This window comes from Cebus imitator, unplaced genomic scaffold (genome assembly GCF_001604975.1).
Source record: "Cebus imitator isolate Cc_AM_T3 unplaced genomic scaffold, Cebus_imitator-1.0 Scaffold95, whole genome shotgun sequence".
In the NCBI taxonomy this organism is placed as follows: Eukaryota; Metazoa; Chordata; class Mammalia; order Primates; family Cebidae; genus Cebus; species Cebus imitator.
In genome coordinates this window covers 5388376-5413384 of record NW_016107410.1, presented here as the reverse complement: position 1 = coordinate 5413384, position 25009 = coordinate 5388376, and the positions used below count along the sequence as shown (strand labels likewise).

Sequence of the window (25009 nt, the reverse complement as noted above, 5' to 3'; positions counted from 1 at the left end):
CTCTTAACTGTATACTGCCTCTAGGGTTTGATAGACACTTCTATGCCTGAGTGCCTTGTCAAGTAGATCTGACCCTGGGGAAGGTAAAGCACACAGAGAGAAGAATTATAAAAGATGACAACCTTGCTACGGGCTCTGCCTCCCAGTCGCAAAGTCCTGAGCTCACACATTCTGCTCCCCTACACGGTCTCCACCTCCCTCCTCTCTAGTGCTGGGTGGGGGGGCAGGATCCTGATGCTGTAGAAGCTTCCCCAGAACCAGATTCAAAATACTTTTTCTCCTGTAGCATCTTTCCATTCCCTCTAGTGACAATGCTTTGGTGCCAGCCGCAGAGAAAACATATCTCCAGGGGCCAGATCCATTTCCACTGAGCAATTAGAAACTATGAATTTGGAGCTGAACAGCAATCCACTGAAAACTGGTACACTGGCTGACCCTCCACGCCAACGTCAGGAAACAATGTGTCTGAAGGCCTTCTAAGCAGGGCTGGCAGAAGAGGCTAGGTATGCTGGATGTAGCACATGCCACGTGGACTCTGTCAAGGACTGCTGGAATTAAGCCCGAGGGTACTTCCTTGGACACATCTGGTATCTGGTAGCATAAGCGTTAGCCATTTCTCTCTCAAATAGGAGTTGGAGGCCCTTCTAATCTCAGCTCACTGCAGCCTTGATCTCCCAGTTCAAGCAATTCTCCTGCCTCAGTCTCCTGAATAGCTGGGACCACAGGAGCGTACCACCATACCCAGCTAATTTTTGTATTTTTAGTAGAGATAGGGTTTCACCAGGTTGCCCAGGAGGCTGGTCTCAAACTCCTGGGCTCAAGTGATCAGCTCACCTTGGCCTCCCAAAGTACTGGGATTACAGGCATGAACGACTGTGTCCGGCCTAGTCCTGATTATCTTGACTGCAGGTGGACTCATTCACTACTGAGGGCTGCACAGCCACTACCGGATTTTATGAGCATATGCTGCATATATGGTTTTAAGTACAGAATTGTATATAGATGCTAAATACGGCTTTACAAGCACATATATTACAAATATTTTCTAAATTGGTTTATCACTGATTCTCAATGCCATACTACCCTTTCTTGCCATTGAAGGATGAAATCTGCTTCCAACAAATACTCCATGTTGTAAAGTCTATTTCCAATCTGTATTTTTTATATAAAATTCCAACAACAAGCTCTGTCCTTCAGGGCCTACGTTTCAAGGTGTCTATGACAAAGATCTGCACTGATGTAGAAGGTTCCACAGGGTAAATCTCATAATTTTCATTACCAAAAATTATTTAAGTATTCCAGCTGGCAGGGGAAGCCCGAGGTGCCAACCCATACTAACGCTTCATATACCTGTTCTTCACGGCAGTATAAACAGCCACTGAAAAGAGGTCAGATTCCTTCAACTGGCCCAACACATTCCACTGGCTTAAATGAATCCCCTTCCCAGATTTAAGAATTGCTTCTCCACCTCCATTTTAAAATCATACATCTAATTTTGCTTTCCTCTCCAAGTAAAAGGCAGAAATCCACATTGCTGTTTCCTTCTACCGCTAGGATTTTGCTCCACTGGCTGACTTTTCAAACAATGGTTGACATAAGGACCATAGAGAACTCGTTCCAAATCATCCTATTTTTGTTGTGTCTGAACCTCTAATGTTGACAAGGAATGAACATTATTCTCCCAAGGTGAAGCGGGAGCAGCCTCAGGGATTCTCACCCTTGAACCAAATGAAGACCCCAGTTTTTCTTCCCCAGCTGGGAAGCCTTTGTGGAGCTGGGAGGGTGGCAGTGCCCTTGACTGTCTCTGCACACCTGAATTGTACCACCTTAGGAGGGCTGAGATGCCGCAAGGAGCTCTGTGGGAACACTAGAGGGAGCACCCCAGTATCTCAGTATTGAACAGTGAGGCGATCTCCTGCCAGCCCAACCACCTGCTGTCTGGGATGGACCACTGTAGTCACCATACTCAGAATATGGACTATGCCTAGAATTCTCATTCAAACTATGCTTTCCTACAAACTATACTTTAATAATGTTTTATTTAGGTGGAAAAGTCACATAATTACCTCATTCTTATAAATCTGTGCCCAATCACATTCAGAAGACCATGCCTTTCAGACAGTTTTAAATTCAGAAGCATTACAGTTCTGTCTCCCTTCAAGAATGCTCTCAACCCTTTCTTCACTTGAGGGGAACAATCTTGCAATGCTTTTCTAACAACCTTCCACAGGGGTCCTCTGATTTCTCTCCCTGTACTGCTCATCTCTGGGCCCCGGAGGCTCCTGGGTCACTTGTGAGACGCTGCCTCCTCCCTGCCCACAGAGCACAGCTTCCACACACTTGCACTCGCTCAGTGGCTTCTGTCCCTGGGTGGCTGCTGCTCCTCTCTCTTTGCTCTCAGACAGCAACATCTTTTCCCATCCCTCAACACCACTGATCCCAAATGGGCTGCCAAACTGTTAGGGCTGGAGTAATAGCAAAAAGCCTCCAGGCAAATTACAACCACAACAGCTGTGTTTACTAAGAGCTACAAATGAACTCATCCTAGCGCTATTGGATCAGGCAGGCAGTGATTCGGAACCTTCCAGAAGCACCCCACCCTCAGGATGTTCACTGGCTGCCTGAGCCTCCAGCTTCCCAAGCCAGCCCTGGCTTTTGCAGGAGACCCTCTGCTGAGCACCAAGGGCCTCTTTTCATGGACAGCAATCTTGCATGTTTTCTTCTCACAGCTGCAGTGACTTGCGCTTAGCTGTTTATGCTGCTGGGAGGGCTGCCAGCCACCCATGCGATAAGCAACTGGCTAGTGGTTTTCACGTGCGGTCACTAAGAAAACTACTCTCCATTCCCAGGGTTCTGGAACACCTCCCTCACCACCTGCGACAAAGGCCTAAGATTCTATCATTCGTCACTCAAACCTTTATACCATGAGTGGCCCACTCTACAGTGTAAAGGTCACAGGAAAGGAAGGACATCGCTAAGAGTATCATTTATCCTAAAGGTGGACTATTTCTTCTAAATGTCTCTGAGGCTTTGTTTTATCAACTGTAAAACAAATATGCTTCAAAAGGCTATGAGACAGTGCTATATAACATCTAAAATTCATACAGATTTTTATTTGCATTCCTGGGTTAAAAGATAAGCATTCTTGAGAGGCTATCACTGATATCACTGGAACCCATATCCATATTTTGCACCCCACACGGATTTATGTGATTGGCTATTATCATGGAAACAAGGGGGCAAGTCCTTGGACACCGTGTGGATGCACTGGGAAGCAAAGGCCCGGAGCACTGGATGTGGTCGAGGTAAAACAAGGGCATAGCAAGTATCTTCTACAGCCTGATGTGATGGCTGGCTACATGGCAGCCACACATCACACACAAAAAGGAAGAGATTAAGGTTTTTCTGAACTAGGAAAATATTTGGGTGGCTATCTAGTATGGCATTTGCCACACCAGCCTGTTTGGAGCACCTGTTGGAACACACAAATTTCCTGGTCCACACAGATTTCCTGGTCCCTCCCCTTGAAATTCTGACTACATGAGGGTGACAAGGAGCCCTGACATCTGGATGCTGAACAACTTTCCAGCTGGCACTTATGATCATGCAAGCTTTTAAAAAAAAAAACAAAAAACAAAAAACACAGACCTAGGTTCTAAGTATGAACTTCAGCTTTCCTGAATCTCCCTGGAACACAGACTGAAAATCATTTTAGCAAAGAACCCCCACACATCAGTGCTATTCCAGAGGGCCATGACAGGGTTCTGCCCAGATCTACAACCAAGCTTCTGCTTGTAACTGTAAGCTATGAGATGCTCTACCAGTCACGTTCTAAGGGAGAGTTTTCTCCAGCAGGTAAGAAGTTTACAGACTATTCCATTATCAAAGAGCAGGGAGCTGATAGGCTCCAAGTCCCAGATGCATGGCTGGTTGCCATACATTCTTTCCAACCACCTCAAGCCCCAACTGAAAGAAGAAAATGATGGCAATCCCAAGAATGACTCAGTAGAAGCCATAGCAGCCCATATCCAGTTGGCTGGGCTGTCAACTGGAAAGTGTCAGTGGGCTGTGCTGTCGAGGAGAAGAAACTTGCAGTCTACTACACAGATTTCAAGAATCTGGGGTTTCTGCTAAAGCTGTATGCTGACAAAGGGGCCTTGGTTTTATTCTCCCCCTCCACTCTTATGCCCCAAAACTTGATAGACTTTTAAGCAGGAGACTGAAAGCACGACTTGGCCTGGAACATCAACTCAAAGCTTCTTCTGAAACCTCACAGATTTCAGAATGCTGCTGAGAGGGCTGCCAGATGAGGAAAGTGAGAGCCAGAGGGCGAACGACTCCCGAGGACAAGTAGCCAATAAATGGCACAACTGAAATGAGAATCTGGGCATCTCCTTTCCCACCCAAGGCTCCTCCAACTCCTCTGCACTGTGTCCAATCAGTGTCTCTAGGCTGAAATGGGTACAACAAGGAGAGTGTGTGACAAGGAGACCTTATGGATCTAAGAGGATTGCATAAAGCTTGCTGAAACAGGGAATGGACCACTAGAATGATGAGATCAGGTGGGGCTATCCCCCAGTCCCATGGGCTCCTGATTAGTTCCACACTGATTCCTACACACTTACACTTATCAAACATCAAGCATCAAATGCCTACACAAGGGATGTCACATGGGGTTATGTTATATTCAGCATGCGGTCAACACCATTAAAACAAATCCTTAAGGCTCCTGGACCATGGCTCTTGGAATCTTAAAAGCTAATGATTCATTTCTGATGTTTCCCTTTGCATTTTATTTTTCCTCTGTTCCTCCCTTGCCTACTCCAAGCTTATCCTTGAATTCAGAGAAAAGGCTCTGATCTGAGTACACTTTATCATGTGCCAGGCACAAAACAGGCACAGGTAACCATGGCTTGGTGAGTGGCTGCCCGTGGAGGCTCACCATCTCTACTGGTGCCTACACTCCTCCCTGCCTCTGGCAACCACTATCTCCAAGGGATCATGAAAAGATCTTTTCTGACTTTTCCCCCAGGGGAAATAAGCAGCACACTGTTTTCTAATTTTTAATGTTCTTCTGGTTGGAACCAGAACAAATAGCTATGATCACATCAGGCTTTCCAGTAAATCCAACAAAACTGATTCCAACTTTGTTATTTCAAAATATATGCCAATTTGACTTAGGGTGGGTTTAAATTTATCTGATTTATTTATCTCTATATTATCTGGGCAGAGAAGCCTGGCTAAGCAGACTAAAGAACAAAACAGAATGACAAGGTTTAACCTACTTATGAAAATGTTATTTTCAAGGGTTTCAGTACATTCTTTAATTACAAAGGTCTTGGGTGGTTCATTAAAACAATGAGCTAAGAGCAGTTAATTCCTACTATGAAATAAAATGGCATTTCTCCAAATGACTCCCATTTTTAAATTCTGCATTAATTTAAATTAAGCCCGAGTCAACCAAATTAACAAGCTAGATTATTACATAGTTTTCAGAATGGAACTCTATCTCAGATGCAGCAGTCACCTAATCCAGAGACTTTAACCACCCTTTTCACCAGTTAAACCTTACTGGAAAGCCAAAAGCCAAATCTATGCCACAGATATATCAGAGCTGCTCTGTTGAGGCAGGACTGATCCTGTGGGGCTGCTCCTTGACCTTCTATAATAGCAGACCCTAGGGCTCCAAAGGCACACAGGTGAATACCTATTGATCTCATCCAGGAGTTGTCAATTTTTTTCTGTAAAGGATAAGACAGCAAATTTCTAGACTTTATGGGAATACAAAAAAGTCTGTCATATATATATACACACACATATTTATTTTACAACCCTTACAATGTAAAAACCAGAAAGCTATCACCATACCCAAGACAACAAACATATCCATCTCTCCTCCTCTCCCCTCCCTAAGCAACCAATAACCTGTTTTTGGTCACTATGGATTGGTTTGCATTTTCTCGAGTTTTATATGTCTAATATATACAGAATCAAATAGCATAAGTATTCCTCTTAATTATTTTGAAGTCATCCACGTTGTTGTGTATAATTCATTTACTTTAACCAATACCTTAATTTATGCAAGTGAGGAAACTGAGGCTGAGCAGCCTGCCCCAATCATACATCAGACAGCAGTGCTGGCCCAGAGCCAGTTTCCAATTTCCTTGTGCATCATCCTGTTCCCATGCCATCTCTCTGCTAATCTTACAAGAGGTTTCTAAAACTCTTGAAGCCTTTATGGGGTCTATGGAATTTGCATGACTGTAGCTCTGTTCCTTTTCCACCAAACTCCCTCTCCTGGTCTCCCTGGGGCCAGCAGAGAACACAGGGAAATTCCAAAGCAGAAAGCTTTCCAAGCTGTATCCCAGTTCCACAGATAAACCAATAATTTAAGCTAAACCTAGGGGAGATTCGTTCAGTCATTAAGTAGTTACAGAGTGCCTACCACGTGCCAGGCAGCACTGGGTAAGAAAAACAGATGCAATTTCTGCTCTCACAGAGCTTGTAATCTAGTAAGGAAGAGAGACTGACAACAAAAAATATGTACAAGATGATTGAAATGATACAAAGGGAATAAACAGGGTGCCATGCTAGGGAGGGGGAGGGGTGACATCTGGTTGAGGGCACAAGTGTGGAACAGGGTGGTCTTGGTGGCTCCAGCTGGGGTGAGCCAGGATAGGCAGCAGCCATTAAGGAGGCATAGTGGCCCCTGGTAGAATGGGTGACACACAGACTCCCGTGGTTACAGCCCAGGAGCCAGAGATGAGTAGGTACAGAGCAGGAGTGGCTGGCTTGCACAGAACCTTGCTAAAACACACCACCCAGACTGGATTTCACTATAAATGTAACGTGTTCTAAGTGTGAAATGAAGTCATTGGAGAGTCTGAGCAAAGGAGTAGCATGATTCAATTTACATTTTAGAAAAGATCACTCTGGCTGCTGCTGTATGGAGAATGAAGTAGAAAAGGGCAGGAGTAGGGGAAGTGGCATCACATTTCTGGAAGTTCTGCTGCCTGATTTCTCAGGCATATAGGAAAGGGATCGTGTGTCATTTCAGGGGATGCTTTACAACCCCAAAGTCTTTGAGGTCTAGATAAAAAGGAAATTTCAAATTCAGTTAGGACTGGTTGACTTTGGTTGTTGTCAGGCAGGCGAGGGCTGGATCATGCCAGGCCCTGGGGTCTGGAGTTGGAAACTATTTGAAATGCTCATATCAGGCTTATTTACTCTACGGAATTGGTTGCAAGGCTGTTGCTGACTTGGCGATCCTGTGGTGAGCAACCAGGAGCAACATTTTACCTGTGATGCCAGTATTTGCTCAGGGCTTCTGCTGTATACTTAGCTTACCCAGAGACACCTTCCTTCCTAGCTTTAGAATCCTGCTCTAACCACAGACCCACTCCCTCCAGGGTAGTGGTGGTGGAGGAGCTCCATGGAACAACTGGCAGCAGGGAGGCAAGTCTCCAAGAGGAGATGTCAGAGCCCTGACCCTGGTTCTGGTTTGCCAGTCATGTGCTGTAGGGCTTTGCCATGTCACTCCCTCTCCTTGAGTCAGTTCCTCATCTACACACCAGGATAGATGAAGAAGATAATGCTGCCCTTGCTTCCTTAAAAGGCATCAGCCTGTACCATCTTAAATGAAGGCTGTGAAGGGCTCCAAGAAGCAGAAACACCATACATTCAAGACTTTTATTATCAATGCATTAGTTACTAAATAAGCACTAGCTCTTGCTGACTGCCTACAAAGAGGTACCAGGCTAATGCCTGGGGCTCCATCTCTAGAGTGATCAGGATTTTCGTTAAGTTACGCTTCACTTTTCCACGTACTAGCCATCTACCAGCCTCAATCATATAGAAGAATATAATCAAGAACCCTGAAAAAGATCTCTGATGAGATCCATGCCAGGGACTATTAGCCAATGTGCTCTGAGAGAGACTTGGTTGACTTGAGACACAGCATAATTCAGAGGTCAGAAAACTTTTCCCAGAAAAGGCCAGAGAGTAAGTATTTTAAGGTTTTGTGGGTCACATAGTCTGTCACAATGACCTAACTCTACAATTTTAGTGCAAAAGCAGCCACGGACAAGGAATGGCCATGGCCGGGGTCCAGTAAAATGTAATTGACAAAAACAGATGTTGGGCTAGATGTGGTCCACAGGCTAGAGATTGCCAACCACTTACATAGATTAAGACTTAGAATATCTTTGGGTAGGCTTCTGTTTTCCATTTCCTCATAGGATAGAACGCCCTGGCTCATGCCTCCACCAATTCCCACTGTGGCATTTCCTATCTGGCCCCAGTGATGACATTAATAAGACCAGCAAACATGTATTTAGACTTACTGTGCACGAGCTAAGTAATGTACCCAAGCTTAGGCAGCTGGTGGCACAGTCAGGATTTGAACCCAGCTATCCAGCTCCAAGTCTATGCTACTGATCACATTGCCCAGGGGCACCTGAATGTACAAACCAGGACAGCAGGACATGAGGAAGACAGTGTGCCTCTCGCCTCCTCTCAGAGCTCACCACAGCTTTACCTGGGTCTTGGGACTCGGTGGCAGAGACTAGAAGTAGCAAGGTCTGCAAATACGAAAGTGGGACTGAAGGTGACTGAACTAGGCACCCACAGTAGCAAAAAGTGACAGCTAGCAGTCTGACAAGAGCAGTAGGAAGACAAAGGTAAGAGAAAAGATGTTCTCCTCCTCTTGCTGATTGGTCAGCTACTTTGTGCCACACACTATACAAATCCCAAATATCCTAAGGCCTTGATGCTCAAAGCATGCTCCTCCAACAGTCCATCAGTATCACCTGGATGCTTGTGAGAAAGAGTGTCAGTCTCATCTCAGGTATGAACCAGAATCTGCATTTTAACAAGATCCTCAGGTGATGTGTGCATTAGTAAGGCCGAGAAGCCAGTAGCTATTACTGCCCCAACTTTACAGGCTAGGAACCTGTGGCTCAAGACAGTCAACCACCTCACATGTAGTTAAGTTATGAGTCTGAACCCCAATGTGTGACTCAGAGGCAACTCTTGTTCTCCTGACATGGTCAAAGAAAGGCCTCCAGGACATTTACCTTAGCAGTGATAATGTATTAACATGTAATAAGATTAAGGTGGGATCAAGAATAAATAAGATACGAACCCAGCACTACCACTTGAAGATTCAGTTATACTTAGGATACTATTTTTAAAGAAACATAGAAATTAAAGTAATATAGTTAAGACTTCAATTTCCATATTTCAAAAATCTTTTTACAAAGTTGGCTAATTTTCCATTCCCTGTTGACTTCGGTTAAAAGAACGTAGAAGGATTTTGAATTTGACCATACTGGACAGATTGCTGTTCTTCTGGGCACATCTCTAGCGTTAGCAGGAGCTAATGATTAGATGGTGTCAGAGGTAGAGGTCAGGGACACAGAACTGTAGGTTCCTGATTTAAGAAGAGACTTCTATCTGGAATTAGGCTGTTAGCAGTCTCATTTGATATTAAGGGGCTTGGGCAGAGGTGGTTGCTAAGTCGATGCCCTTGGGATTCTGGAGTCTGATGGCAAGATTCCCCTCCTCACCTCAACCTCCCACCATGTGCTTTAACGTCAGGACAAGACCACTGAGTACCTTGGTCATGAATTTGGTGACAGGAGATTAAAGGACAAGCCCACTTCTCCTTAGCCTGTATATTTAATATACTTGTTTTTCTTGACAGGCATTTAGTATCTAGTATTTTAATAAGTATATTGATAGGACTATAGAAACAGGATACTAAGATACTGCAAGACCAGAGTATGAGAAAGGATATATGATCTGGGACAAGAAAGCTGCCAGGAACTCCAGCAGCTCTCTCTTTCTCTCCAGGCTGCAGGAGTTGTATCTGTGTCTTCCACTCTATCAGGCCCTTTACTGCACCCTAATTCTATCAGGGTGGTGCCTCTCCTCCTTGTGGAGGAATGCATTATCCTCTCAACAGCGCCCTCTCCCTGTCAACATTGGTCCTGCTTCTTCATCATGTGGACTCCTAGAAAACTTCTTCCTCTCCCTCCTGCTATGGACACATTTTTTGATTTCTGTTTACATGGCTCACTCTCAGTGACTCTGCTTTCCAACACCAAGTGAAGAATCTCATTGATGCAGCTCAGCTTTCTGAGCTAGAATTATAGTTCCAGCCACCAAGAAGCTGGACAGCATTGGGTCAGAAGACAACCCCAGGGTCCAATCAGCCAACATTGGAGGGAGTTACGTGGTTGCATTTCCCACTTAAGTGCCGAGGTAGGTAGGGAGATTCTCTCAAGAAAGAGGGTGGTGGGAAGAGTAGAGCAGGATTTACAGCACAGCAGGAATCTTCAGAATTTCAAGTCCTAGAATCTGAGGTGAAGGAAGGCCTTCCAAAGTCATCTGGTCCAAACTGTGCCCTCCCACATCCCCCAGTTGCAATCTTAAACCTCCCAGGACACGAAGGTGCCATTTCCTTTCCTGAAGATCTCTGAGGCAAATTGGGATCGGGAAGGGGAGAAGGGAATGGGACACAAGATGGGGAAAACCATTTATAAAACATCCTGCTAGCTAAAGCCTATGTTGAACGTAACTTTAGAAGTACGGTTGGAATAACATCTCACTTAAAAGGCACATTGGTTTTCTGTATGCATTTGCTAAATACTCTGGGATGCAGACGCTTTAGAAAAAGAAACTAAATTCTCACATACTGTGCTGTGATCTAGAGTTGGAGAAGATGTCCCGAATTCATGTGAAAACCTTACAGGATTTTTCATCTTCTTGGGCTTTTTCCAGCACAGAATGCTGTATGTAATAAAACTGAAATAACACCCAGGAGTTTTGGGTGTTATTATTGAGGCAAAGATGAACGTGGACTCACTGCAACCCAACCTTTTGTAATCTTTAGGTGATGCATGGCACAGGTACACAGAAGCTTGGGCACTCATGGAGTTTTAACTCAAAACATGGAAGGATTGCGAACTCACACTCCAAATCACTTGAGCAACATGATTAATGCTTTAGGGATTCTTTTTTTTTTTTTTTTTTTTTTNTTTTTTAAGACAGAGTTTCACGCTTGTTGCCCAGGCTGATGTGAGATCTCGGCTCCCTGCAACCTCCACCTCCCAGGTATAAGCGATTCTCCTGTCTCAGCCTTCCAAGTAGCTCAGATTACAGGCATGCGCCACCATGCCCAGCTAATTTTTTTGTGTTTGGTAGAGACGAGGTTTCACCATGTTAGTCTGGCTGGTTGCAAACACTTGACCTCAGGTGATCCACCTACCTCAGTCTCCCAAAGTGCTGGGATTACAGGCATGCACCACCACACCCAGCCTCAGGATTCTTACTGGCACAGAAAAGTAATCCTTTTAGTGGCAATGTTAACTTATCCAAAACAGGTGACCAAAAAGCTTTCAGAACCAATTTATTGTTTTGTTTTTCTAGGGAAAGGGAAAAAAGTTGCCAGGGGCCCTAAGAGGTTGTTGCACTTGGCTCCAAAACAAAGTGATGTAATTTCAATGTCAAGCCTACACAGACATACAAGCTATCTTCTTCAAGTAGCTGCAGAGGCTTTTCTTTAAAAGCCACAGTCCTCCTAAAACCAATGCCACAAACCATTAATTTCACAACCAAGCTGAGCACGGGAACACCCAATATGCCTGTTTTAACCCAAGTTTGGCTGAAAGTCAGCTGGAAAATGCATTATCAACACAGGACATATTTTTACACAAGGAAAGCTACACAAATTTATGGGACCATCTTAAATAGCCATTTACAATCCAGACTGATTTTCATTTTACTTGACAGAACAAAGTATGGCATAACATACATAGGAAACATTCTTACTTACCAGCCGAGGGTTTTTCACCCTTGGTATTACAGATATTTTGTGGCAGGGGCCATCCCATTCATTGTAGGATGTGTACAGCATCCCTGGCCGCTACCTACTACATGCTCCTAGTACCACTGACCAGACATCACAACAAAAATTGTCTCCAGACACTGTCAAATGTTCCCTGGGCATAGAAGAATAGGTAAATAAAATCGTCTGCAGTTGAGAACTACTGCACTAAACAAAGACAAAAGTCTAGCTGTTTAAGACAAAGAGTGGTATGGAATTAAATCTGCCTCCCTGGAGATGGGCTGATCTCATCATCCGTTTGGTGTAGTTAGCACCTTAAAGCTGGGGGGTAGGGCACTGCTTTTCCTTTTCTGAACACAGGGTCAGAAATGCAGTACCAAGGAATTCTTTATCCTGTATATCAACTGTACTCCCTCAGTTGCAGGATTCCTAACTTCCTTGGTACACCTACCTTACAGTAAGATGAGACCACAGTCTGTGATCATTCAAGAAAGCAATTCTTATATTTAGGAAGAGGCATGCTCCTGATGACTTCTGTCTTCTAAAAACATTTCCTCAAAAAAAATTTATGATATTTGCCTATTGAGGCAGACTTCCCACATAAAAAGATCAGCATTACCTGTCAATAGGTCACATCCGATTTGGTTTCTCTCCTGTTACACTTTTCCTAGATGAACTCTGGAAATCAACTCAGCAGGGCTAGGGGGCCAATGCTTTTGGAAAACTTGGTTTGGTCTGTGGCCAAGAGTGCTGTTTCAGCCAAGACCTCCCTGAGCAGACTGCCTACAGTCAGCCCCAGCAGGAATTTACTTTCCAGATCAGCTGAGTAGCGACTATAGCCAAGAGGATGTGAAGGCCACTGCATTTCCCAGGAAAGGGAGCTGCCTCCCTTCACAGACTATCTCCCAAGAAGCAGAGGGAAAGACTCTCTTGGTAAAGTTTCTCCCTGTGCAGTACCTTGCTCCAGAAAGATATTCAACCCCTTAAGGGCCTTAGCTGTCAGCGGCAAGTACAAGATCTGAAAGCAGCTACAATATGTCCCTTCTGACATGCAGAGAGTGAAGGGGGCTGCTGTACAGCCACTACAAGAAGAGCAGGTACAGCCTTGGTTAGAAACCCAAATGCTGAGCAATTGAATCCTTGCACATTCTTCTTTATGTGTAAGTAGATCCCATTAAGCCCTGGGCACTTGGCTTGATTACTCCCTGGATCAAAGTTAAATTAAATCACCCAACAAGCTTCTTTTCAGAGAGGGAAACATGCACAGACTGACTCACCTTCCAGAAGCTATCCACTTTGCCATACACAAGGGACTGGTTCTGCCTTTTGATTTCATTAATGTGGTGGATGTCACTGGAGTTCAGGTGCTGCTCAACCACAAACCCCAGAAAGCTGTTGTCTGGGGTATGAGCTGGTGTGCAAAGAAATGGAGAGGACAGTTAGTGTCCAATCAGAAAGAAGAAACAACAATTACATATTTAACACAGGCTATCTTACCTGTAACAGAAGGTTTTCATCTTACCCTGTTCTCTCTTACCTGAGGAAGGTGAGGGATTGCTCTCTCCCACACGTTCCCAGTAAAACTGTCATGAGAATACTTCTCTCTAGGATGGATTAACCTGAACTAAAACCTGCTCTTTTTAGGGGAAATACATCTGTCTAAAAATCAGTAAGATGCCTACTCTCTTCTGTTGCCTTAGAATAAGGTTACTGTCCATTTCCAAGCAGAAATGTTCTCACCCAGTTTTCATTACCTACTGGCCAGAAACCTGTAGAGCACAGGGTTGAATTGGGAATTCTGAATAGGGGCAGGGCCCCTGAGTAACTGAATCTGACTCCAGCTGCATTTTTCACCCAGATACATAACAAGGGGTTTAGGGACAAAGGGATGAATAATCCCCTGAACCTTTCATCTCTCCTCTAAGAATTACTCACTCATAAAAGATGTAATTATGGGGCCACATTGAGCAGGTGCATGGAATGAAGACAGAATAAAAGGTAAAAGCTCGCTGGGGACAAACCACTCCAAAAACACAACCATTGCAGACGAATATTGTCTACAGAGTAGGCTATTCTAGAAGAGAAAATTTGGATTTCTCTCATTTGAGTTCTGTAGTTTCTCTAACACTTGACCAAGGTGGACAGCAACCCTACACGCTCTCCAAACATCTGCATCTTGTGCCTACAGTTTTAAAAGGCATTTCACCAGCAAGTGACAATCGGGAAATAATTCCCTCTAAATTAAAGAGACCCTATCCTCCTCTACTTTCTTTCTGTCAAGAGAAATCTCAGTTTTTCAGGAGATGAGCCTTCAGAGGCCAAGTGTGGGTGATATTAAATGAAGCAACTGCTCTGCTTGGCTCTGACCTGAATAGAACAGCTATAAATAACGGGAAATCAACTTCTTCCTGGTAACTGAGACACACACAAGATTCTGAAAAGTCCATACACAGCAGCCTCAACCACATCCATTCACAGGTAGGTGGTCCCTTCATCTTGTTCTGGTTGTCCTAGGACTGAGGGGCCCTTTCCCATGCTTGTGGTGGCACAGAAATCCTTTTTGACAGACAGACGGGGAGAGGTGATCCTGCAGCTCAGGCCTAGGACTCCGATGCCAAGACTCCAATGTCACCCACCATGCACGCAGGGGAACACGATGAAGAAGGGACACTGGCAGGAAGCCCTGAGCTGTGGAGATGCACAAGCCATGTAAACTGTGTTGTCACCCTCTGTTTCCCAGGCTTCTGCCTAATGGGGGTGACAGAAGGGGGAGATAATAGGGTTGTGACTGGGGAGTTGTGCTGAGTCTGGCCAATCTGTTATTTCATCTCTGCATTTTTGAACAAGTGCCCAGAGGCAATGGCAATGGCTGCAGTTGGCTGGAAAGTAAATTACTGAATACATTCTACTGCCAACCAAAGGCAATGGTTGCTTTTCTCCCCACTTTTGAGGAGCTGAGGGCAGAGGGAATTTTGAAGTATTAGCACGGAGAGGAACACAGCCTATGTGCATTCTCAGTATTACTAAGCAGCTTAAAATATTTCTTTGTAAAATTTTTTGTTAATTCTAAAATTTTTGAACTCAAACCTGACACTGTACTTCAGGATCAGGTTTGTTTATTTTCAGAAAATTTACATGGTGATTAAAGCATGATACATGAGATACTTGTTTCTGAAATGTAGTTATTTAGTCCCTAGGTGGGCACTTAAAAAATAATCCAGCAAGTAAAACAATGGGTTTTATTTCATGCTATAATATACTAAGGTATAGTAAAAAATAACATGATCATTAAGTCCCCAAAATGAAAAAATACATATATGTAACATAGGTTTGTGTGAAAGATTCTCCTAGCTTCTAGCTTGACTGGTGAGAGGGAGAAGTAAATACAAGAAAAACTTGTGAGGAATGGTGGGCTTTTGCTGCACTATTACTATAATTTGGTACTTATTAACTCTGACACTATGAATTTCACATCTAAGTTCTCTTCTACGTTTCATCCAAACACTTTAACTTAGCTCCTGTCTCGCCTTGTGAAATGTTAACTTGGGGATCAACAACCTGCAAGTGTGTTTAAATGACCTCAAGTGAGACTTAAGATTTACAAAACAGTATCACTACGTTTAATGAGCCAAGGCCTGAGCACTGGTCTGATCTCTACATGCCTCCTGCTCCCAGGTGACTCGAAACTTGCCACAGAACACTAAATCTTGGCAACGTAAGGGTTTGCTCAGCTATGACTTGCCCTAGCAGGTGATTCTGAAGTAACTATGGGCTCACTGTGGCTTGTTTCCAAAGAGCTGACCACCAGCTGGAGCCTGTCTGGTAACATCTGCAGAGAGTGCCCTGGTCTTATCACAAGTGTTCCTAATGGTGGTTACAATAAATCAAAAGCCACAAATCCAGCAGGATGCTATCTGAAATGTCCATTTCATTGAGTTCAAATTTCACACCAATCTTACTTTTTTGCTCTGTCTTAGGAAGGGAATTGAGACTTTCATTGTGTTGGGAGGGTTTCAAAGAGAAGGTATTTACATTTTAAGGTAAATCAAATAAATCTTCTCATAAACAGGATGCAGGAAATCCTGTACTCTGAGTAATCCCTCCATCCCAGGGGATAAACAAATGTGATCTTTTAAAAAGATGGCTGATATTTTGAGTTCTGAGTACATGCCAAGTTCTGTGCTAAGCGTATTATAGTGACTCTTCCATTTTATCCTCATAACCGTGTAACATGCTTGTACAGATGAGAAAACAGATTTGGTTTAACTATCCAAGTGTACATGCTAGGAAATGGCAACACTGGGATTCAGAGCCAGCTTAGCTACTTTCAGGGCACCAGCTCCTTAAGTCACTCTAATATACTGCCTCCTGGTCCATATAATTTCTGAACCCTGTGAACTACAGTGGTAAACCCTGCGTCAGAGGATCTTTGTAAGGTAGAGCAAAATACACAGGAGGGATCTGGAATACATATGCAGTATCACCTCAGTTTCTTGAGTATCTTGTGCCATATGTATGTGGAACCACACACATCTTTTTACTTGCTACAAACTCCAGGAGATTTGCAGTTTGGTAAATGATTTTAAGATAATTTAGAAAAAAATCTCTCTTCTTATTAAGAGAAACACTACTTTAAGCACTTTGGAAGCACCTATTTACAAATGATTACAAATCAGCTTGATGTGTTCCTTGAGCAGGGTATGATGATGACTACTTTTAAGAAATACTATTAGCTTAGTTTGAATAATTCGCTCAATGACAAACATTTTGGAGAATTTCTACAAAGCAGGTTATATGATAAGTATTGACGAATTACAACATAAAGATGAGTTTCTGCACTTAAGGAGCTTACCAACTACTTAATAAAGGAAGCATACACTGTATCAAGCAGTTATAACATCTTCTTTTAAACTATAATTCAAAATTCATACTAAGTCAAGTTGACCTTTCTTTCAATTGCATATATCTTTGAGGTCTGTTTTTTCTAAGTCCCAAACATCTCTAAGAATGTTATGTATCTTCACATCCCCTGGTCACCAAGAGAAGAAACCCTAGCGCCAGCCTGGGCCAATTCCTTAGCCCTCACAGTCAGTCAGTAAGTCCCAGGGACGTTAGTTTCTCAAAAATCCATTAACTCATCCTCTCCTTTTCATATTTGTTAGTCCAGGCCTCATCACTTTTTGCTAAGACTTCTGCAATAAACAAGTTTTACTTTTTCCTAAATACAAATGGATTTACTGATTTTCCTGATTATAAGAGAAATATATCCTCAGATTAAAACTTCAGATAATAAAGATATGAGGAAAAATAAGTTACATATCATTTCATCACCTAGAAATAACCAGTATTACTGATCTTTTTTCTAAATTTATGGATCATTCATTTTTCCCTTCAAAATACTGAATTCCAGTTAATGATGTTAGGCAGAAACATCAGAGAGTTCTTTTATGCATCAAAAAAAAATAATAATAATAAAGGTGGATTGACGGATAGAGAGAGGATTGGCATGCATATTGATAAAGTAAATGGTTAATTGTAGAATCTAGAATTGTGAGTTTCTAGTAACATTTCTTCTACTTTTTTGTATGGCTGAGAATGTCATTTTAAATATTGAAGAATATTGGTTGTCATCATATTCACGATGTTTTTGCTGACTCTGATAAAACTGACGATAGAAAAAAATTCATTAAAAAATAGTTACGTCACACAAGAAGAAATCTGGATAAAAAAGCTATACATAGTAATGTTATGCTTCAAATTTTACCAAAATCAATTTTTTTTTTCAAACGGTGATATTAGTTTCTTCAAGAGAGAAGGCTGGGATGTAGGCTAGGGAAACTATAATATACAGTTGAGCTGAAAAGATGAGCGTCTGAACTGTTGCCAAAAGGCACATCGGGGTAAAATTTTCAAGCGTCAAAAAGCAATTTAGGAGGAAATGGATTCCTTAGAGTAACACTCCTGAAAGCTGAGACTCAAATTCAAGGAACCCTATTCCTCACTGGTCTGCACAGAAGTTAAAGGCAAGAGTCCTGCTGATTCAAGTTAAAGACCAAAAAGGCAGTTTCAATCACAAATAGCTCCTTTGCTTGTCATGCCCTAAAAATAAAATTGTACATGTAAATTAACTGATCCTCAGCTACAGCCAATAGGCTTATCATTTGCATGAATGAGAACTTAGTTCTAACATTACTATTTTGTCAGGCAAAAGTTTTGATTCACAAGCCATCCTTCCAATTTGATCATGTAAATAAAAATGGCTGTGAGCCTCAAATTCTAGGAGAAATTCAGAGTTGGAATGTCAATGATAATGACAATTGTTATGGTCTGAATACCACTTCAAAGCCCAACCATGTGAGTAAGTTCCATTGGAAAACACAAGAGAGTAAGACGAGGGCAATGGACTCAAGAAGTTTCTGCAATCTTAAATTTGTACCACAGTCTCCTTCCCTATATTATTACATGGACTAAAAACAGAATAGCAATATTGTTCACTGCAATTTAATTTAACCAATAAAAGATTTTCTGAATGCCTGCTATGTGCCAGGTACTCTTCAGGATGTTAGAGTTCCAGTAATGAATAAAGCAGCTAAAATTTCTGCCATTATTTATCTCAGATTCCAGGGGAGGAAAAAGAAAAGAAAATAAACAAAAGGAAGTGAAACATAAATTACTGGGTAGCAATAAAGTTATGGAGGAAAATAAAACGGGGAAGGGGAGTAGAAAGTTGGGGAGGGAAGGATTTGCATTTTAAAAGAGGAGGTCACAGTCTCACTGAAAGGACATTTGAATTAAAAACCTGGAGGAGGAGATGGGGAGTCTAAAAGAAGAATGTTCCAGGAGATGGGACAACCAATGCAAAGGTCCTGAGGGGGAGTGTGTCTTTTCTACTCAAGAAACAGCAAGGAAGTAGAGAGAAATGAGCAAAAAGCAGCGTAGTTAAGCGACAGGGCCTTGAGGCCCCTGGGGAAACGTCCTCTAGTTGCCACAACTAGGACGTTCCTCACCTCTGCATGCAAATTTTCTCTGCTCCATTCACCTGGGTATGTAATTTCTAAAGTGGAAGTATGAGAAAGCCTTATTTTTGTGTACCTCCTGACTCCACTGAAGAGAACAGAGACTTAGACATCCCACAGATGGTCAGGGGACACATACTGAAAAAGACGATAAAACAGACAACCAAATAAAGATTCCAATCTGACTCCTCAATTGACTCATAAGGAACAAGAAAATACTTAGGCTTAGTTGCCTCTTTAGCCTTTACTAAGGAACACCTCACGAGGATTTGGGAAAGAGGAGGAGAGGATAAAAAAAAAAAAATCAAAGAGATGGAAGGTGAAATGGAAAGCTTCTAAACACCCCCAGAATCCCCAATCTGCTCTTCACTCAACTCCCTGTTATAGCTGCCTGTCTTTTTGGCTTCAAATTCCCATAAGTACCAAGAAACACTGAATATTCTACAGCCTTGACTATATAAAATGTGAGCATCCAGAAGGCAAATTCTTCTGTCTTCACATTGTGAATGACAGCCAAAATGCTGCAGGTATTTAACACACACATACACAAAAATAAAATGAAATAAAATCATACAAATGCAGTTTGCTCAGGCAATGTACTAATTGCTCTATGGTAATGATATGAATAGTGAGGGTGGCAGAACTGATTTCAAAGGTTACTGAAATTTTTGTATGATATAAAAATAAGGTCTGAGATCGGAAACCAAGGATAGGGTATCTTGCAATGTCCGCTACTGCTACTTTCAGCCATCAATTCTAGGGAAAGAGAAGGAAAAACTCAATTAGATAAAGATGGCTTACCACTGCCAATGTTTTTATACAAGCCAGATGAAGTTGTGAAAGTGGGTGTGGTGCAGATAGTTAGAGCTATCCAAATACTGAAAAATTTACAGTATAAGTTATCAATTTTAGAGCTTTCTCTTCTAAATGGTAAGGGCAAATGCCTTCACTCTTATTTTTCTATGCAGATAGGTTTCTTGCATTTATTTACTGAGATATAATGTACCTTGAGACTGTGAAAAATAGAAGACTGCCTTCAGGAGTTTAAATCAAGCTGTATGCATAGTAGACTGCAGGCAGAGACTGAAATAATGCCTAAATATAAGCCACGCCAGGTACCTGGCAACCATAAAAAAAAAAGCATCAGTTAAGTCTCAGCAAGATATAACAAAAGCATCCCTAAATAAATATAAATTAGGAACTAGCCACTTGACCATAGAAGTCTTGGAAACAATGGTTTTCAAATCTGAGTAGAATCCTGAAGAAAAAAAAGATGATACATTAAGTGGAAAAAAAGGAGACAAAATTTTAGTACGCATGTGACAAGTATGTAAAAATGTACTTGTGAAAAAGATAAAAGTTACACCAGGGTTAGGGGAGCCTTTTTCAATAGGAGAAAGTCTTTCCCTGTTTTTGTAATTGGGTTACATTTCTTTTTAACTTTGATTGGAAAGGTGGAGTAAGTTGCTTAAGCAGAGTTTTAAAGAAAAACATACATTTTGCTTTAAGGGCAATTTGAAGGAGGCAGGGATGATAAGGCACTCTCAGAGACCAGCAGGTTGTTGGGTGAGGCAGGGGCCAGGACCTGGGGAGGGATATGGTGGAGGGTTGAGGCCAGAGAGCCTAAGGTCTTGAATACTTTGCTATGGAGTTTGAAAGTGACCCCACGGACAAAGGAAAGGCACTGCAGTCTCTGAGGAGAAATAGCTTGATCCAAGCTGAGCTTTGAAGAGCTGGTTTTTCTGGCTGTAGGAAAGCCTTAGTGCCTATTTCAGAGGTCATGTTAACATGTAGACAGGAGGAGAGAGAGCAGGAACAGGGGCCTGGTAGGAGGAACAACCAGACTTACCAGATTCCTGGAAAAACCCATCACTTAATAGATCTAATCAAATAGCCTTAGTATTGTCTAGCTACCAGCCCCTCCAGAAGCTGCTTAGGAAGTTATCAGGAATAGTCTATGTGGACACCACCTAAAATGCCTAGCTGCAAAGAGCGCACATGATGATGATGGCACCAGTGAACTCCTAAAACTGGGGGCAAAATAATACAGAAAAGCAAGGCTTTTTAACTTGCAGAGACCCCACCAACTTAGGAAATGAGTTAGAGGAGAAAAAGAAGGAGCCTTAAAGTGAGACATGTACCATGAATATTTAAGAATGCAAACACATTCTGGTCCAACACATTTCATTTCACTGCTCCTAAAGATGCAGTGAAGATACCCAATGGTGTATCTTCCCACTGGGTTATTCTGGATCGGCCTTACCCATGCTCTCTGTCTGTACATGAGCTATAACACTGCTACATCTTATGATAAGACAGCTAGACCTGAAGATTTGATTCCTCAAGTGTAGTACTTTATTTCTGCAGTCTCTAAACTTTTTATTGTGCATCCCATTGGTAGAACACCATCTAAGCACACAGGAGTCTGAGTATATCCTCAACATATGTGCATATTTATACCGAAATTACATAATGATTATTACCCAGATCATCTAATTAAGCGCTAGTAAATTTGTTTCACTTTTGAAAAATCAAAGACATATATATATATATATATATATATCTTTTGACATTTGATATTCAAAGGAATGGTCTTTCTCTTCAGACCACTGCAACAGCCACACTGAACCAAAGGGCAAAGGAATGGAGGGTTCTATGGGAAGGACTTAGTTGGACTGGACCCCAGGCCTTCATCACATGGGAAGAAACGGACCCTCTTGCAAGGATGCATCCAAGTTCACTGTGGGCAGGCGCTGGAAACCAGGGTGCAGGAACTATTTTGTTGTTGTTGCAAATTTTTCAGCTAAGACACATCTTTCTAGGATAAAGGTCTCAAACTGCTTCATTTCTCTCTTCATTTCCGTATTTCCTCCATTCAAGTCAGCCTCATCCATGAGAAAGTTTTCCAACAGCCTGTTACTTGATGGATTTAACAACCACTGATGATGGCTGTTTTGCTCTACTGTCTCATCAGGAATTTTATAATGCTCATTTTCTAAATCTTCATTCCTTTTGCATTTATTAGCTGTGATTTCTCCATGATTACTGACTTTCTCTCATCAGCTATTTGATTATCTTAAAATATAGTTTGTGCTACAAAGGCATGATCAAAGTGGCTTTTTTTTTTTTTTAACAGTAATAAGGGGGTATCCTAGCAATCTGTGAAGGTGACCCACTACACTTTGAGGAGCTTTCTTGTTTGGTGTATCATTCTGGAATCCAGAATCTTCAAGTACTCCCCTCTTTTTGTATACTCAAGATCTTGGTTCCTACAACATACCGTAACAGTTTCAAGTAACAATATAAATATTTCCCACTACAACTGTACAGTCAAAAGATTGTCTTTTAAAGTCACTTAAGTAATCATCTTCTCTGTATGAGAAGTTAACACCTACCTGATGCATACAGCTGGTTTCTCTCAATCTGTTTTCAATTTTTAGTGAATGCTTTTTTTATTTGGATTTTTATTGTGGTAAAAGACAAGTAACACTAAACTTACTATCTTAACCTTTTTAAGTGTTCAGAAGTGTTAAGTATATTCACACTGGTATACAACAGATCTTCAGAACGTTTTCATCTTGTAATACTGACACCCATAACGATTAAACACTAATTCCTCCTCCCAACTAGGTAACCACAGTAGAGAGCCAGAGTTGCCCACCCCCTCTAGGGGAATCAGCAGCAAGCCTGCTGTGAACTTTGGGTGAACTCCAGAGAATTGAAACTGTAATAGGAGGATGTGCATGTCTCAGAGTACAACAGAGACAGGCCTAGAGAGATAACCAGCTTTCACTGACCTTGCTGCAAGATAGTTGTTACCTGAAGTATGAGAATAACCACCACAGGCTGTTCTAAGTAACTGTACCCTCCCTCTGCTATGTGCTTTGTAAATATATAAAATAAAGTACCCTGAGACAGATTGGGGCCGGAGAGACTGACATCCTCACTCTCCTGGACCACCTGGGCCCTGCTTTCTCTATGTTTCTGTTTGTGTCTTTTTTTATCCCCCACCATTCCCTCTTAGGTCTTTGAACCCTTGTGTAGCATGGGATGCAGCTTGCACCAGAAACCACCTTTCCACTTTCTGCTTCTATGATTTCTGACTACTCTAAATACTGTATGAATGGAATAATATGATATTCATCCTTTTGTGACTAGCTTATTTAGTTTAGCATAATATCCTTCAGGTTCATCCATGTTGTGGCATATGACAGGATTTTCTTTTTTAAAGGCTAAATAATATTCCAAGCATACGTTTACTACATTTTCTTTATCCACTTGTGCAGATGGATATTTGGGTTGCTTCCACCTCTTGGCTATTTGGAACACTACCACAGCGAACATGAATGTGCAAATATTTCTTCGAGATCCTAATTTGAATTCTTTGGAGTATTTCTCTTTTTAAATTAGGTAAAATACTTACATGGTCCTAAAGTCAAAATAAGGAACATTAAGAGACATCAACCATCTACTCCCATCCCTAGATACCTTTATCCAATGGGAATCACTTTATCCAATGGCAATCACTTTCACTTGTTTATCCTTTCATCGTTTCTTTTGGAAATATAAGCTCATTCATATACACTAACACGCCGACACACACTCTTCCTCTACATCTGACAAACATAAAAGGGAGTATCTCTACACTGTCCTGCATGTTGGCTTTTATCACTTAAAATGTCCTAGACATGCCCCTCCTAGGGTGGAAACCTTCCTCATTTCTTCTTATAGCTAGGTAGTACGTCACTCTATTAATGGACCATATTACTCACTCAGTCCCCTATGATAATTACTTGGGTTGTTTCTTGCGGCTTCCTGCTACAAATAGTGCTGCACTAAATGCCCTTGTGCACATGCTCTATCTTGATTTTGCTCATTATCTTTGGGATACATTCCCAGATATGAGGTGCTTAGTTGGAGAAAGAAAATGCAGAGGCAGTTTTGCTAAATCCTGACAAACACCCTTCCCATTGGGTTAGTACCATGCTGCATTCTAACCACTAGGGTAGAAGAGGACTGGTTTTGCTCACTGCACCATCAGAATAGCTATGCTGTTTAGCTTTTGCATTTCTTCCAGTCTGTACATGGGACATGGTATCTTGGGTGCAGTTTAAAAATTTGTTTCTCTTACTGTGAATGAGGTTAACATCTTTTCATATGTTAAGAGCAGCAAATTTCTCTTTCCTCTAAACTGTTAATAGCCTTTTCCCATTTTTCTATTGGAACATAGAAAAATGTTCCAATTTTTCTTTTTCTTTTTTCTCCTAATTTCTGTGTGTGTATACGTGTGTGTGTACATGTGTGTGTGTATGTGTGTATATACATGCAGATATGTCTACAGTGAATTTAGCCCTCTGTGACATGTTTTGCTTATTGTGTTACTGGTTGTTGTTTTGCCATACAAGTTCTTCTTTTTTCTAAAATATAGTTAAGCATATCAATTTTCCTTGATCTCTGCTGAATTCTGAGTCATGGCTAGGAAACTTATCCCCTTCCCAGGTTAATAGAAATTAATTCATGTTTTTGTCCTCAGTTACATTTTAAGCAGTGAATTTCTTTCAATTTAATCAACCAATACTGCTGAAATTCTCCATCCACAGAGAACAATAGGTTTTCAGGACTCTGAATACCAACATTCTACAACAGAACTTTATATTTTCCAGGAAAAAAACCTCCCTTCTCTACTCCCTGGAAACTCCATCTCTTGTAGGACACACACCTGCCATATCATTCAGCAGTTTTAGTCACTTTGGACACAGTTACTGTTTTATTTCACTTGGTTTAACACACAGGTCACTTCCTAGGTTATTCTGTGCCACCTTATCCCATTCCCTGACACAGAGAAGTCAAATCACACAAACTCTGAGCATCCTCACCATGCTGAAAGCCATCTGTTACCCACTGTGCTGAAAATCAATTTGACCCATGAACTGTGCCCCAGGGACAGTGTGTAATAGCAGGAAGATAGAGCTTCAGGAACAATAACGTTTATGAAGCATACAACACATTCTCACAAATCTGAGCTTACAAGAACACTTAAGCATGAGTTGATTTTTAACATCACTCTCCATTCTTAATTATCCCTTCTCATGCCTAATAGCCAAAGATTAGTCCAATGCTGAGACATTTAGTGAGTGTGACACAG

General features: G+C 41.9%; 1 protein-coding gene across 7 annotated transcripts in view; it reads right to left on the bottom strand.

Annotated features, from left to right (window-relative positions):
- The window catches only part of MGAT5 (alpha-1,6-mannosylglycoprotein 6-beta-N-acetylglucosaminyltransferase), a 331838-nt gene that overhangs the window by 82082 nt on the left and 224747 nt on the right, over positions 1-25009 (bottom strand). For all 7 annotated transcript variants that reach the window (XM_017536083.2, XM_017536081.2, XM_037741149.1 and 4 more), the window contains one exon: positions 13126-13259. In XM_017536083.2, coding sequence (XP_017391572.1) covers positions 13126-13259 — 134 coding nt within the window. The remainder of the gene's footprint in view (positions 1-13125; positions 13260-25009) is intronic.